We start from the raw sequence: 16811 nt of genomic DNA, 5'->3' as shown, positions 1-16811 counted from the left end.
TATGTCTCCTATACTCAGAGGAGCTGGGAGCTATTTCAGATCCCATGAAGTTCAAATTTGCCTCCTAGGCATGAATTTCTTCTAACAACAATGGCAATAATAGTGAATATGGATCAAACAATTATTATATGCCAAGTCCTATGCTCAGTGTTTTATGTGTGGTTTTTCTCAATTGGAAATCATAGCAGCTACATCAAGTACCTAAGACTTAGAGATGGAGTATCTTGCCCAAGATTCCAAAACGATGAAGGGGCAGAATCAGGTCTCCAGCCCAGGAGTGGCTGACTTGAATCCAAGCCTTTCACCACCATATTTTACTGTCCTCCCTGACAGGTGAACGTCCAGTGCTAGCTCCATTACCCCAGGTGATGATGAGTTTACTTTTTTAGAATGAAGCCCATTCAAATATTAGAAACATTTAAAACTGAGGGGCTTTCTTTCTCCATTGACCTGAGATTTGTTGCCAAGGCACTTTTACCCACTGGCCCTTAGTCATGTCTTCCTGGGCTGTACCACCTAAATCTAATTTCTGCAGCATCACTTGGAGCACTTAACGAACATGTATAAATTAATTCTTTATGTACACAGACATTGAGAACCTTCCATGGGCTAGGCAGTGTTAGCTGTGGAAATGCAAAGGTGAACAAGGCAGGCATGGTCCCTTCTATCATAAGGTGTGTATTTTTAAATGAAGCCATTTTATAGTCAAAGACAGAACTCAAAGCTAGGAGTTTCTCAGATTTAATGGAGATAAGAGAAAATACTCTGTTACTGGGTCATCTCATTCTACCCTAATGCTGAGACCCAGAGGTAGACAGAGGCTTCCTTTGGGTGAGATAAAACAAGGGTACCACCGAAGCCCTAGACACTGCTCAGAAAAAAAGAAAGCTGTAATTGATGGAATAAAAGCTTTTTTTGTCCTTAGCACACACCATAGATCTGGGGACAGTAAGTACCCACTGTGTGATCTTGCCCAGCGGAGCTTCTCAGAGCTTCGGTTTCTTCATCTATAAAGTGAGTATAACAATATGTAGCTCATAGAGTTTTGTTTAATGGAATAATAAACTCTTTCTTTTCCTAGGCTAATAGACTCATATGTGTATATATATATAGATATACATGTATACATGTATACATTTATATGTATACTTTATACATCTGTATATATAACCGCTTATGACTAATACTATGTTAACTTTTCATTTTATCTACAACTTCTTGTTTATCTTGGAGGTAGTCATTTTCTTGTTTTTCCATTTGTTTAGTTTCCTTATTATTAATATAATTCCAAACTTTCAAGTCAATTATCTGAATCACTGTTCAACATACTCAGAAACACTGAGAATTCTATTAGTTTCATCTGCTTGGAGACCAGTTTCCGGGAGCCTTGTGAACTTTCCAGTAAGATGGGTTTGCCTCTATGCCTGTACACAGCTATCTTTCTGGAACTGCCAGACCTCAGTGTCCTGGAAATTCCTTCCCTTTTTTTTTTCCCCTGTGTTGGATCTTCTGTTTCTTAGATCCAATGCCTTCTTCTTTATTGATTTAATTACTTGTGTTGGTGGAGTATATCCTCCAGTAGTTCCCTGGGAAAGGTTGCAGGAGAGGAAATATTTTGAACATGGCTAAAACTGTCATTATTCTACCCTCACACTTGACTGATACTTTGGCTGAGTATAGACTGTGCTTAATGGGGTCTCTTTTCTTTCATTCTTATGGATTCTCATAACTTCTGGGAACTTGTAGTTTTTATTTTGGGAAACATTTTTGAATTATTTCTCTGATAATTCTTACCTGTTTTTTTCTTTCTAAAAATCCCTAACTTCATAGGTTGGACCTTCTTCTCTAATTTTGTATTTTATCTCCTGTATTTTATTTTATTTTATTTTATTTTATTTTTTTATTTATTTTTTTTTTTCCTTGCGTTATGCGGGCCTCTCACTGTTGTGGCCTCTCCCATTTGCGGAGCACAGGCTCCGGACGCGCAGGCTCAGTGGCCATGGCTCACGGGCCCAGCCGCTCCGCGGCATGTGGGATCTTCCCGCAACGGGGCACGAACCCGCGTCTCCTGCATCGGCAGGCGGACTCTCAAGCACTGCGCCACCAGGGAAGCCCTATCTCCTGTATTTTAAAACTCTTGATCCTTTTGCTCTAATATGAGGAAAAAAACCTCCTCAGTTTACATTTCTTCCCTCCTATTGAGTTTTTCATTTCCACTTATTTTTGGGGGAAGGGATGTTTTTTATTCTATGAATATTTCCTTTTTATAGCATCCTATTTTTGTTCTACATGCAATATTTGCTCTTAATTCCTAAGTGTATCAAGGATAGATTTTGTCTCTTAACATTTCTTCTCCCTGAATACATCTGTTTCTTCCACTTTGCTTCTATGCTTTGTTCCACGTTTGTTTCGGTTTCTCTTCTCCGTGTTAGGCATTTTCCTCAGATCCTTGGTTTTTTTTGTTTTGCTTTATTTTTTTCTTTTTGGCCACCCTGTGTGGCTTGTGGGATCTTAGTTCCCCAACCAGGGATTGAAGCCAGGCCCTTGGCAGTGAAAGCGCTGAGTCCTAACCACTGGACCACCAGGGAGTTCCCGGATCCTTGTATTTTTACTCATATATAGGAGGGGGAACGCTACATTATAGATTGGAGCTCTGTGGGTATGTCAGTTGAGGGACATTTGTTGACCCTGATCACTCCAGGGTGATCTGACTAGGGTTTCTTAGGAACCTCTATTGCAAATAATTTTAGATATTTCCTCTTAGCCTGGTCTGATTTCCAGAAAAGGATTTTCTAATCTGCCAGGAGGAGGGTACAGGTCTGAAGGGAGCTATATGCCAATGTCCTTTTCATCCTTCTGTCTTTCAGTGTGTACCACCAATCTCAACTGAATGGGCTGAAACTAGCTCAGTGGCCCTCTGATACCAGGCCTCCAGGGCTATGCCAGTGTAGAAAAGTAGCAAGTAACTGGATACATGAAATTGGGAAGGGAATCTGAGAATCTGTTTTTTAAATAGATTTTTCAATTAAAATCTCCCATTTTTATCCCCACTGCTACCCTCACTCCCAGCAGTATCACCAATTTCTGTCTGTCTGGGGTGGGAGCTTCTGCATTAAATCAGGTTGCATCTTGAAGCATCTCACTGCCAGCTGTAGGCTAAGCCAATTATCACCGGCCCACCTGTTTTCCAGCTTCCAAAACTTTGTTGCTGTGTCTCCCCTCCCATTCCTTTTGTCCTTTAGGGTTTGTGCCTCTAGAAAACTTTTTTTTTTTTTTTTTTACTGCCTCTTGGCTTTATTTCACAAGGAATGAAAGTAAATGCATGTGTTCAAACCAGCATCATTACCCTAACGCTTCATACAGTCTTTTGATGACCAAATGAGATAAAGTACCTGGCACTTTTGCTTAATGAAAAAGTTACTCACCCTCACCTTTACTCCTAAAAGTTTGCAGAGCATCTCATTTTAAAGACCACAGCTCTTACCCACAAATCAAGTCAACTTTCTCGGTGTGAGTTCCCTGGACCATGAAATCAAGGTGTCTACTTCAGCCCAGGACTTGGTTTGGGCAGAGACTGTCTGTCCCAGGAGAAACCAGATGTGATTCTCTTCAATACAAATATATAATAGCCGATGCTAAGGAAAGGTCAGAAATCAAAGTCTCTGAAAATTAAAATGGTTTACCATGTAATGAATTGTTATGCGTATTATGCTTATTATTTTTAAAAGCCCTACTTACTAGGTGAAATAAAAGGTCTTAGAAAAACAGCTTTCAGAAATATCAACAGCTAAACATATATGGAAAACAACTAAGCAAGGATCTATTGTCTTTCATTTATTTCCTTGATTGTCCAAATAGTTTGTGGCCCAATTCTCTGAGGTTAGGTAGAGCACTGGTTGTTTAGTTACCGCACAATTTGGATGAACTCCAGGCAGCAGAGTAGCACAAGCCCAGGAAGGGGCCAGAAAGAGAAGGCTTAAAAGCCATTTACCCATTCCCAGTTCTGAAGAACCAGTCAACTTTATGACAGGCCCACTCAGAGTATGCAATGGCACTATGGGCTACTGCTTATCACAAAAAAAGAAAATGGGCTGCTCACTCCCTCACTAGATAGGTTTAAGCTTACTACACTGGGTGAAACCAACACTCATTGTGTCTTTTCTTGGAATGACCAGCCATACTCAGAAAAAAGTGTTGCTTCTAGTCAGTTCTTCACCTCAAAGGTGCTAAACTTGTTCAAAGAGCAGCCATTTGATAGTGTGGTTACCACCTGAGCATGCTGCACAAGCAACATTCCAGCAGTGTCACCCAACTGAGCTGCACTGGGCAGATACCCCTCACTATCTCCCTAGATCTCCTGATGCTGCAAACTGTCACAGATGCATCCACAACCTCTGGATGGAAAAGTAAACAAATGCGGGCTTCCCTGGTGGCACAGTGGTTGAGAGTCTGCCTGCCGATGCAGGGGACACGGGTTCGTGCCCCAGTCCGGGAAGATCCCACACACCGTGGAGCGGCTGGGCCCGTGAGCCACGGCCGCTGAGCCTGTGCGTCCGGAGCCTGTGCTCCGCAACGGGAGAGGCCACAACAGTGAGAGACCCGCATACCACAAAAAAAAAAAAAAAAAAGTAAACAAATGAAAAGGGGTTACATCACTCTCATGCACCTGAGCAAAGATAGGAAATGGAATGGAATGGCTTAAGGACATCTGCAAAGATACTGACTTTCAAGGCCATTGTTAGCCCCTTAAATAAGAAGAAAACACCTGCAGCACTTTGGACACCTGGAACTGACATCACAGGGCTGAGAATGTCTGATACCAATATGGTATGTTGGTCTGTAAGATGGTGAATTACCTGGATGAAATATTCAGGTGTTCTGAGGACAAGGGAGGTGAGGACTAATGGTGTTTTTAAGAAAAAAATTTCATTTTGTCTATAACCAATGCTTATACTTCCTTTCAAGCGAAACAGGCTCAGTGCTCAACATGCTGCGCACGTGAAGAAAAGAGTAAAACCGATGGAACTGCAAGCCTAGCGCTCATCACTTAAGTGCCTCCTATGTCACCGGTACTAGGTTAAGCACTTTGCATACAAGGTGTCATCTAATCACTACAATCATCTTATGAGGTAGGTGTTAGAATCTTCATCACACAGATGGAGAAACTGAGACTCAGAGAATTGAAACTGTTTAAGAGTCCACTGCTACTGGCAGTGTTGAGATTCAAAGCCCAGGTACCTTTTACTACACCACAGGCTATCAGAGCTGAGAGTACGTGACCCATAAGTGGTGTGAACAGGAGCCCCTGATCTGGAAGAGGAGTACAGGACCTAGTTTATGCCTCTGTGCCCACAAATGATTTGCTTAGATGTTTGCTTGGTGTTCTGCTCAATGCTTGTGGTTGACCTCCAGGAAGACCGCCTGGTACCGACCACCTCCTTATAGGTCACAGAGAAGAGGATGGAAGCCTCTTCCCTAGAAGAGGGAAAGATACTCTTTCCATCCTGAAGAGTCTCATTGAGCTCTATGTCACTCTCTTTATGAGGGGGACCCTGTCCTGGAAAGAGACTCTTTCCATCCTGAAGAGTCTCATTGAGCTCTATGTCACTCTCTTTATGAGGGGGACCCTGTCCTTGCATCTTGGTCAGTCAGCCTACTGCAGCAATTCCTCCCATTCTTCTTATGCCTCTCACCTGCCCCTTTGGAGCTTCCCTGGATCCACAGAGGCACAGAGTGCCATGGGATCACTCAGGGCCTATGTATGCTCACTGGCTTGCTGGGCCGGGCCTTTAAGGCTGCAGGCTGCAGGCTGCAGGCTGCAGGAAGGTGTGCTGTTGGCTCACCCTGTGCACTGTGGCTCAGGCTGCAGATGCCAACTCTGACATCTTAGTTCTTTCTCCCCACGGCTGCGTGGAGGACCCCACAGTGCAAGCAAGCAGTGCAGGGGAATTGGTGCTCTGTGGGTGAACTCTGACCGATGGCAGACTGTTAGTTCTTTCACGTGTCACTCTATTTCTATATGTTCTTTCTGGGGATGTCGCTACTGACCAAGAAACCAGCTGTATCTTCTGTTGATGCCAAGGCCAGCTCAGTCACTTAACCACCTCGTGTTTGCTCTGCTCCTTTCCTAGTTCATTCCCTCACTCTTGCTTCTCTAGAACTGTACAACTCCCCTCCCCCCATGAAGTCTTAGCACGTCAGTTTTGTCTCAGGCAGTTTTCTAGAAAACCCAGGGAAAGATACTAAGTGTGATGATAGTTCTCTCTTAACCTCTGCTAAGTCTGATAACCAGTGGTCAGGAGTGAGGTGGATGGAAGAACCATTTTTTGTGCATTAAGTCAGAGAGAGGAAAAGTGCTCAGCCTTGGGTATCAGCCTGGGCTGCATAAGTCAAAAGAGACATTTCTCTTCTTTTTAGGGGGCAGTGGCTTTGAACAATTCTCATAAGCAAGAAGGAATGAAGACTCAGCTGTGGAGAGCCATTTTCCTGCCATTGGAGCCCACGGGCAATAGGTAAATGGTCTTAATGGCCAAAAAGAGGAGCGAAAGAGAGAGGGAAGGAGAGGGGTGGAAAAGAGAGAAGAGAAGGAAGAGGAGACTTACTAAATGTGATCCCAGTTCTATTGATTTCTGGACTTCTTACATTGAGCTGCTCATGTTACTATCAAGATTAAATGTATCTAGGACTTCCCTGGTGGCGCAGTGGTTAAGAATCTGCCTGCCAATGCAGGGGACACAGGTTCGAGCCCTGGTCCGAAAAGATCCCACATGCCGCGGAGCAACTAAGCCCGTGTGCCACAACTACTGAGCCCATGCGCCACAATTACTGAAGCCCACACGCCTAGAGCCTGTGCTCCACAACAAGAGTAGCCACCGCAATGAGAAGCCCGCACATCGCAACGAAGAGTAGCCCCCGCTCGCCACAACTAGAGAAAGCCTGCGTGCAGCAACAAAGACCCAATGCAGCCATACGTAAATAAATTTATATTAAAAAAAAGATTAAATATATCCTTGTGGTGGGAGAAGAAAGAACACTGTCTTCTACTTGGATTTCTCCTTAATCATGACAAATACAAGAAGATCACCAATTTTTAGGAATTCAGGATGGAATGCTCACCACCAACGGAGATCTCTGCCCCACATACTCGAATCTCGTCATTACTGCTACAGGCCAGTTTGCAGACAAACAGGGTTGTACCCAGGGGAAGACCCGTGACTTGTGAGCTGAGTGAGTGACCATGCTGAAAATAGATTCTTCTGTCAAACTTGTACAGGATTAACTTGTTAAAACTGGAGAATTGCGAGCAGCCTTGTTTGGTCTTCAAAGAGCACGAAATGTTGACAGCTGACCCAAGTGAAATGACATGGGAAGGCTGCACAGTCACATCCCCTCTCTTGCACACATCTGCAATAAGACACAAATGCAAAAGACATAAGATGGCTTATAAGAAACCCATTGCAAGATGGAGGGTTTGTGTAATTCCCCAAAGCTGGAGAAAACTAACCCTGTCAAATGATGGAAATATACATAAGCTACATTGCTCTGGCTGTATTGGTGAAGCACAATGAGGAGAGAAGGCAACCGTATTAAAGTCTAACTGTATTTGAATTAAAATGCACAACCTTCTCAAAACAGTAATACTATAACCAGAACTATAAATAGGAAAGTGGTGAGAAAATAGGGTTGGAAGAACATTCAGGAGCACAGTTCTAGGAAAAACCAATCTCTCTTATATGCAAATTATTCACTAGACTACTAAAAATTACTTCCCAGAATAAATCACATTTGTTTCCATCCCCATTTACGATTTATAACACTTACTTCAATACTCATACCAAAATGATTAACAAGCTATTAGAAATGTTTAAAAGCCTATTACAAATGTTAAAGGGCAGATTTGGGAATAATTCCCTCTCTTGCTATATTAGAGGTATAAGGTATGTGTAATCTATTATTTTATAACAAAGATAAAATATTTAGGGGCTCTGTATGTGTAGTTTGCATCAAGGATGGAAATTAGGTCTTACCATGGTATTCCTTCAAGATGTAAGACCCTAGTTAGGATGAACCATTGCCCAATACAGCTAATACGAAATCACATGAATGTATTCTTCTTTCAGAAAGAGTTCTGAAAGTTTTCTATATGCCAGGTCCCACAATAAACTCTTAAAGAGAGGTCATTCTTACTCTCCAGGAGGTTTTGTATATGTAGATACGACAACTAATCAGAAATTAGCAGTTTTGGGTAGTACTCAGTACTGCTGATTAAAAAAAGAAAAAAACCCTCAGAATTATAGACTCACCTTGAATTTTTAGATGTGATATAAAGCCTCCACTGAAAGCCTTTTTTGGTAATTATCAGATTGCTTGGATCAACTACCATAAACAAATTGGTAAAAAAGTTATTCAAATCAAATAAAGGAAATACTGAATTCTGAAAAGTTTCCATTTTTATTTTCAGAACTAAGTCTCTTTCTCTCTCTTATCTTACTTATATTTTTGTTTTCTGTTTCTTTGATCCTAATAGGCCAGAAAGTAAAAAATAAGATGCCAATAAAAACAGCAAAGAAAATGCCAGCCATTATTTTTTTAGCAGAGCTGAATCCATCCATGAATACCCTCTGTTAAAATGCACTATAATGTAAAACATTCATTCATGATGCCTAGCTTGATACCTAGTCATTTTGTTAAGAGGAAAAGATATCATTGGACTCTTAATCATTAGTATTAATGAAATAAAATACATATTAGTAACAGACATAGAACCAGACTTATCCACTTAAACTTGACAGAAGATTGACTACAAAAGACCAACTACCAGAACATTTACCACAAATGCATATTTCATCTATAACTGAGAATTTAAACCAAAACTCCCTCCACAGATTAGATTACAGAAATATCTTACCTATTTTTGCTTTAACTAACAGCCACATGATGATAAAAATAAGTGCCAATGAGCACCCGTTAACTGTATGTGCCATGAACAGTTAACTCTGGAATACACCTCTGTGTTTTTCCTTGTAAAAGAAGACAAATTCATTCATGTTAAATACATTCACAAAATACCAGAACCAATATTATTCAGAGGGCTTAAAATGCCCCTTTAATTTTCTTCACATTGTTAAGATTTTTTTTTTTTAATGAAGTTTACCTTTAAAACTAGTAAACTGAAAATCTTAGCCACCTCTAACCCCCATGTCATTTAAGCTTCTTGGGGTCAGCAAAGGGTAGGGGAAGAGATTTGGCCTTTGGAGTCCTTTAGAACTGGTTTAAATACTTTGAGACTACTGGGCAAGTTACTTAACCTTCTGATCTTCAGTCTCACACAAAACTTTTTTCTTCCAAACAGGGCTGCATCATCATAGTCAAATGCAGTAGCATTAAATTCCAAGAGTAGTGAGAATTTCTTTCTTTTCTTTTAATTTTTAAAATTTAAAGTCTTTTACTGAATTTGTTACAATATTGCTTCTGTTTTATGTTTTGGTTTTTTGGCCGCAAGGCATGTGGGATCTTAGCTCCCTGACCAGAGATGGAACCCACAACCCCGGCTTTGGAAAGCGAAGTCTTAGCCACTGGGCCACCAGGGAAGTTCCAGTAGTGAGATTTTCTGATCTACTTATGTGCTTCTGGAAGTAACAATAGATTAAAAAGTGGCTCAGAACCACACACACCCCTCTGTTCCCCACCAAGAATTTAGTAAAAGATTGATCTCTTTGGCAGTAAGAAAAGAATTCCAAGTGTTCTTAGGGGGCTGTTTGGGTTTTCTATAGAAGTTCAATTTTGTTTGTTTGCTTGTTTATTCATTATTTATTTATTTTACTGAGTATTTTTATCTTGAATGATTTGGAAAACGCAAGCTGGTGATTTCTGTTTGTTTCCAACTTTAAACTTAAGGAATGGCTTTAGCAAATCCCTAAATCTATTAAAGGTGGGCCAGAAATTCATGAAGCAGGCTGAAAAGCTGTGTGATGTTGGGCCACTGGCAACCAGCCAAGGCAAATGTTCACCTCGTATTCCCATACCTAGAAATGGGCCAGAACGTACTGGAGAGCCTCAGAAAAATTCACTTATTCATTCAACAGTGATGGCTACCTTTCATCTGCCAGGCACCGTGTTAAGTGCTAGAGATACAACAGTCCTGCCTTAGTGGGCTTCTAGAAAGTGTCCACTTGTTCTTTCTTTTTTTGCGGTACGCGGGCCTCTCACTGTTGTGGCCTCTCCCGTTGCGGAGCACAGGCTCCGGACGCGCAGACTCAGCGGCCATGGCTCACGGGCCCAGCCGCTCCGTGGCATGTGGGACCTTCCCGGACCAGGGCACGAACCCGTGGCAGGCGGACTCTCAGCCACTGCGCCACCAGGGAAGCCCCACTTGCTCTTTTGACTCCTCTGCCTCTAACCCAATCATCACTCAGGGAAGCCCCCAGATAATATCAACATCTTTTCAATAGTCTTTGCTGGTGGCTCTTCCTCCTCCTCCTGACTGTTAAGTCTTGGAGGACCTCAGTGTACTCAAGACATTTTTGTCTCTATTTCTAGTCTCTCCCGAGGCATCTCCTCTGGTCACCTGGCTCTAGATACCATCTGTATGCTAAAGACTCTCCGATGCTTATCTTCAACTCAGACATTGCTCTGAGCTCTAGTCTCATACGTATGTCTCCTTGGCATCACTTCTTGGACATCTAAGAGACTGTTCAATATTAACATATTCAAATTGAATTTTTGGTCTCCCTTCTCCAAACTGGTTCTTCCTCCAGCCTTTTCTACCTCCGTGAATAACATTTTTATCCCCTGAATTGCTCAAAAACCTAGATGTCATCCTCGATTCCACCCTCTCTCTCATGCCTCACAGCCAAACCATCACTAAGTCCTGTCAATTTTGTCTCCTGAATACATCACAGATCAGTCCACTTCTCTCCATTTCTACCATCCTCACCCCAGTCCAAACCACTGTCCTCTCTCCCCTAGATGACTGCAGTAGCTCCTTAATGTGCCTCTCCATCCATCTTTGCCCCTTTCTAAGTCATTTTCACATAGCTGATTACCTTTTAAAAAGATAAATCAGATTATGTTACCTGCTTCATATCACCTCTATTTAAAACCCATCAACAGGGCTTCCCTGGTGGCGCAGTGGTTGAGAGTCCGCCTGCCGATGCAGGGGACACGGGTTCGTGCCCCGGTCCGGGAAGATCCCCCATGCCGCGGAGCAGCTGGGCCCATGAGCCATGGCCGCTGAGCCTGCGCGTCCGGAGCCTGTGCTCCGCAACGGGAGAGGCCACGACAGTGAGAGGCCCGCGTACCGCAAAAAAAAAACAAACAAACCGTCAACAGGTCCCCATTGCTGTTAGAAAAATAATCCCAAGTCCTTACCATACATGACTCTCTCAGCCACTGCATGGCTTCATATCTCCTATCTTGCCACCATCATTTGCTCTACGTTTTTGCCTTGCCAGCTCTGCTTCATTCACACTGGCCTTCAGACTGTTCCTTGAACAAGACATGCCCTTTGCTGCTCCGGGGACTCTGTGGTTTTCTTTTCCTCTGCTAGAATCCTCTTCCCCTGGCTCTTCTTAGTGGCTGACTGGCTTACATCTTTCAGACCTCAGATCATGTGTCACTTCCTCAGAGAGCCCCTCCCTGACCACTCAGCCAAAGTGGTCTTGGCCATCTCCTTTCTACTCATCACCTTATTTACTTCATGATACAATCTGTAACTATCTTGTTTATTTGATTGTCTTATTTGTCATCTATCTTTGTGCTAGAATTTAAGCCACCATGATAGCAGGAACATTGACTGTCTTGCTCACTGCCGTATGCGAGCACTTGGCATTGGGTAAGAGTACTCAATATGTCTTTACTGAACTAGAGAAGGGAAGGAGGGATGGAGGGGCTATAGAAAATTCCCTATAAACGTCCCTGTCGTAGGCAGCATAATGGCCCACCAAAGATGTCCATGCCCTAATCCCCAGAACCTGTGAATATATTACGTTGCACGACAAAGGGACTTTGGAGATGTGACTAAAGTTAGGGACCTTGAGGGGAGGCGATTATCCTGGACACCCAGATGGGCCTGATCTAATTATGCGAGTCCCTAAAAGTGGGTGAGGGAGGCAGAAGGGTCGGTCAGACAGCTGTAGAGCGAGGACTGTGCTGCTGCCTTTGAAGATGGAGGGAGGGGGTTATGGGCCAAGGAAGGTGGTGCCTCTGAAATCTGGAGATGACACTCAGCTCACGGATACTGTAAAATGTATTCTCTGGGTCTTGGTTTAAAATGTTTGAGAAACACTGATCTAAATTGAAATCCGACAGTTTCGCTCTCTCTAAATCATGAAGGCCCAGGTCATGGCACACAATGGCTTCTGTGAGCTAACTCCTGCCTTCATTACCAGCCACATCCACCACTGTTGACACTATTGTCTAGTAACACTGAGCTGCACATCCCATGCCAATAGATGCTTCTGTGTCTTTGTTCATGCTATTCTCTTACCTTTCCACTGTTCTTAGACTGGCTAAGTCTTTTTTTTTAAGTGAATGGTATTTTTTTTTAATTTATTTTTGGCTGTGTTGGGTCTTTGTTGCTGCACCTGGGCTTTTCGCTAGTTGAGGCGAGCAGGGACAACTCTTTGCTGCGTTGCGCGGGCTTCTCACTGCAGTGGCTTCTCTTGTTGCAGAGCATGGGTCTAGGTGCTCGGGCTCTAGAGCGCAGGCTCAGTAGTTGCGGCGCACAGGCTTAGTTGCTCTGCGGCATGTGGGATCTTCCCGGACCAGGGCTTGAACCCATGTCCCCTGCACTGGCAGGCGGATTCTTAACCACTGCACCACCAGGGAAGCCCCAGATTAGCTAAGTCTTACTCATCCATCCCAACTCAGCTCAGGCACCTTCTATTCAGTCATTTATTCAACAAATATGTATTTAGCCATTGCTATGTGCCAAGGACTTGGGAGAGAGTGCAGAAAAAGACAGACAAGGTTTTAGGTCTCATGGAACCAACATTCTGGAGAAGGTAGACAAAAGACAAATAAATAACAAACAGATACCTTCAGATAATGACGAAAGAATAAGAGAGGCTAAGGGGAGAGAGAACCTGGGGAGGAGAGAAGCCAGTCAATGAAGGTGTTTCTAGGAGGTGAAACTTGAGCTGAGATTGGCATAGGCCAGACGAAGACTCAAAAAGACTTTTCCTGACAGAATAAATGTTGAGTGCAAAGCCTGGAGGCAAAGGAACAAGCTTGCTGTGGTTGAGGCACAGAAATAAGGTCAGGGTAGCTGGGGAAAGTGACTCTGGGGAGAATGGTATGAAATGAAATTTGAGAAGAAGGTAGGAGCCAGATCTACTTGTTTGCCATGGAAGGGAGCCTGGATTTTACTCTCCAATCTATGGGAAACCATTGGTATATCATTAGAGGTTTTATTTATTTATTTAACTGGGTTTTAACTAGGGTATCACAAGATATGAATTACATTAAACACACACGCAAATACAAAAGCGAACAAACAGAAAAACTAGTCTTGGCTCTGTGTATGGAGGCTGGAGTAGAAGCAAGCAGACCAGTTAGGAAGCAACTGGGGAGGCCCAGGTAGGAAATGATGGTGATGTGGATCACAGTGATAGCAGTAGAGATGGAAAGAAGTAGCCAGATCTTAGCCTTATTGATGTCTTCAGGTAGACTGAAGCCTCCTACTAGTATATTCATAGCATCCTGGCATCCTCCTATCTTAGCACCTGCTGTATTAAATAGGACTAATTTCTTTCGGTATCTGCTTGTCTCCTCCATTAGCTTGCAAGTTCCTCATGGGCAGAGGCCACAATCTGTGGCACATAAAAGGCATGTGCTGAACTGAATGAAATTTAAATGGGTTTTCTGTTTTTTACTTCTGGTTTAGTTTAATATAACTACAATACATTAAAAGTACATTAAATCTTATTCTGCTACATGGTGTTCGACATCATTAATAAGTCTTTTTTTATTGTAGCTACCTTAGTTTAGTTTAAAATTCGTTAGTTTTCATTAAGCCTTGGAATGTTCTGGCATAAAGGAAATTATGGATTGAATTAGAAGATAACTGAATGAACAGATATATAGGGATTAAATACGTTTCTGCTTCTTAACTGCAAAGGGTATCTACAGGGTATCTTTCAATGTGCCTTGCAACTTATGAAGCGATAACATTCTCCAAACAGTAAAATATTCAATAGTAAAACATTACTTGGTTATTATAAGAATTTTAAAAATGTATGTATCTGAAATATATATGATAGATATATACACACACCTATATATGAAATAGGCAAAACAGAGGATAAATTTGAGTTTATATAGTACATTGATTCAAACACAAACATGCTCATTTTCTCTGAATGACCAGGTAAAACAGCTGCTTCATTTATAAGAAACTCAGAACCCCAAAGACCTTCAAGTAAATGAGGTATCTTCCAATAAAATGAAACCTCCTATCAACTGTAAACATCCTTCACACAGCCTGCCCGGAGGGTCAATATTAAAATTACAACTCTGTCTTGAATCAGAAAGTCAAAGAGTGTGCTATGTCACTGACTCATCACTCAAGTGGTGACAATTTCCAGACAGTGAAAACAACATCTCAATGAGGGGGACGGGGACCAGCCAGAAATAAAGCAACTGGCAGGAGGGCAGAGACAACTCCCCCTCAGTGAGCCTCTCTTTCCCCACTGCTCCAAGAAGAAGCACAAAATAAGCAGCTAAAGTCATATTTGACTAGGCTAGGAAAAACCCTTAGCACAGGTGGTAATTTCATGTAGGCTAGAACTCTTCCTACTTCCACATCACCCTTCTTCTGTAGCACCATAGTAAGCTCGAGGGGAAGCATGGTATTGTGGAAAAGAAAAAGGCTAGTGAATCTCAGTTCTACTGTGTGCTGTTAACTGTCAGGGTGCCATTTCCTCATTCACGCAATGAGTACAGGAATACCTACCTAGACAAAGTTACTAGGAGTTGAATATGCCAGTGTCATGGACCCATGAGAATACCTAGCACTCCACTGAGGCTAGCTCCCATTTTCCCTTCTGGGTCCAGCTTTTGTATCTCTTTTCTAAATCGTTTACGACTTTCAACGTATTGGAATTGTATGTTTTGTTAGACTAGGTAAAAGGTCATATGTTAGGCAGTCTTAACCCTGGCTACCAAAGAATTTAATAACTCAGAGGAGGAAGGAACCTCAAAGGTTAGCCAATAATTACCATGTCCTACTGCTCCTTTCCCCTCCCAAAAGCTGACATTTGAGTCTGGGCCACCAGAGAACAACCAAGTGATTGTTCTGAATGTGCTAACGTTAAGGCTGTTTGCCTTAACGTGCCGTTAATTACCCAGTTGACTCAGTGAGGCAGGGTACAAAATCATTCTCTTCTGCCAGCAAAGCTACTGACAGACATATCTTACTGGTGGCAGATTAGTATAGAGACAACACTTTGGAGGTCATGTATTCTACATTCCTCATTTTTTTTTTTTTTTTCCGGTACGCGGGCGTCTCGCTGTTGTGGCCTCTCCCGTTGCGGAGCACAGGCTCCGGATGCGCAGGCTCAGCGGCCATGGCTCACGGGCCCAGCCGTTCTGCGGCATATGGGATCTTCCCGGACCGGGGCACGAACCCCTGTCCCCTGCATCGGCAGGCGGACTCCCAACCACTGTGCCACCAGGGAAGCCCTACATTCCTCATTTTGTATACAGATAAACTGAGCCCTAGAGAAAAGAAGGGATTTGCCAAAGGTCCAAAGGTCACATTAATAGCAGAATCCAGATCAGAACGGAGGTGTCCCAATTTCTAATCCAAGATTACTTCTAGCAGGTAAGATTGCTTCTGATCAGTTGCAACTATAGCAGCATAAAACTAGAAATAACACTAATATTAACACTGCCCTTAATACTAATGCTACAGTTTGTTGATCTTTTATTATGTTTGATGTACATTACATACAATCTTTATGATACCCATCTAGTAAAGCACTTACAATGACTAATGCTTTAGTTTTCAGAAGGTTGAATCACCCACCTCCCTCAAAAGAAGATCAAACAATAAAACCCAGTGTATGTACAATATGTAACCATCTCTAATGATCTATTCCACTCTGAGGATGGAAGAGGAAAATCAGGTCCACCAAGTAGCTAACTTGCAACTCAGCCACTGGAGCCAACCTTCTCTTCCCCATACCTTTCCATGGGCTATGTCATGAAAAAGAAGAGTTTCCTGACCAAAGCATCATCTCCTTTTTGCTTCTGAGTCTACCATTTGTTGAAAAATCTAACAAGCCATAACACGGACAAACCCTGGCCTGCCAGCCTCAGATCATCAAATCACCCCCTTCATAAAATCATGTCAGATGGCTTAAAGGGGAAGGAAAGTAACCACATCAACCCCTTCTGCTTTTTCTTCTTTCTAGCCAACAGTTTCAACCCCCATTACATGAGCCAAATTGGATGCACACCTGTTTGCCTTTCTTTTGCAGCTGCCGAGGCTCTCTTGAACCTTCTGTCATCTCACTGGTTAGCATTTGTAGTCCTAATTTTACCCATTTACAGGAACTTTCTTCTCTTGCTTGAATTCAGGAGACTTCTGAAGTTTGGGTCCCTCTCTCTCTCTCTTTTTAAATTTTAGGGTGTTTTCTCCTTTCCTGCTTTATAATTTTATAATTTTTCTTAACAAAGATCCCCTTATGCTTTTTTCCCTTCTTTCCTGTTTTTCTGGAATGTTCTGTCAGACCTATTCGTCTCTATTTCAAATTCAGATATATCACCCTGGACATAATATACTGGCTCCTGAAATGTTGTATGTAAAC

At 42.5% G+C, this 16811-nt stretch overlaps 1 protein-coding gene across 3 annotated transcripts in view; it reads right to left on the bottom strand.

Moving 5' to 3' along the window:
• The window catches only part of IL12RB2 (interleukin 12 receptor subunit beta 2), a 78439-nt gene extending 62977 nt beyond the window's left edge, over nt 1-15462 (bottom strand). The window contains exons 1-3 of one of the 3 annotated variants that reach the window (XM_007460103.1): nt 15405-15462; nt 8909-9020; nt 7117-7404 (exon numbers count right to left, since the gene is read on the bottom strand). In XM_007460103.1, coding sequence (XP_007460165.1) covers nt 7117-7404; nt 8909-8984 — 364 coding nt within the window. In that variant the 5' untranslated portion in view covers nt 8985-9020; nt 15405-15462. Of the gene's footprint in view, nt 1-7116; nt 7405-8908; nt 9022-15404 lie in introns of those variants that run through there. The other 2 variants (XM_007460101.1, XM_007460102.1) reach the window with 2 other exon arrangements.
• Between the last annotated feature and the right edge of the window lie 1349 nt (nt 15463-16811).

The sequence above is a fragment of the Lipotes vexillifer genome, unplaced genomic scaffold, assembly GCF_000442215.2.
Source record: "Lipotes vexillifer unplaced genomic scaffold, Lipotes_vexillifer_v1.1 scaffold134, whole genome shotgun sequence".
NCBI classification, from domain to species: Eukaryota; Metazoa; Chordata; class Mammalia; order Artiodactyla; family Lipotidae; genus Lipotes; species Lipotes vexillifer.
This window is presented reverse-complemented; position numbering and strand designations above follow the sequence as displayed.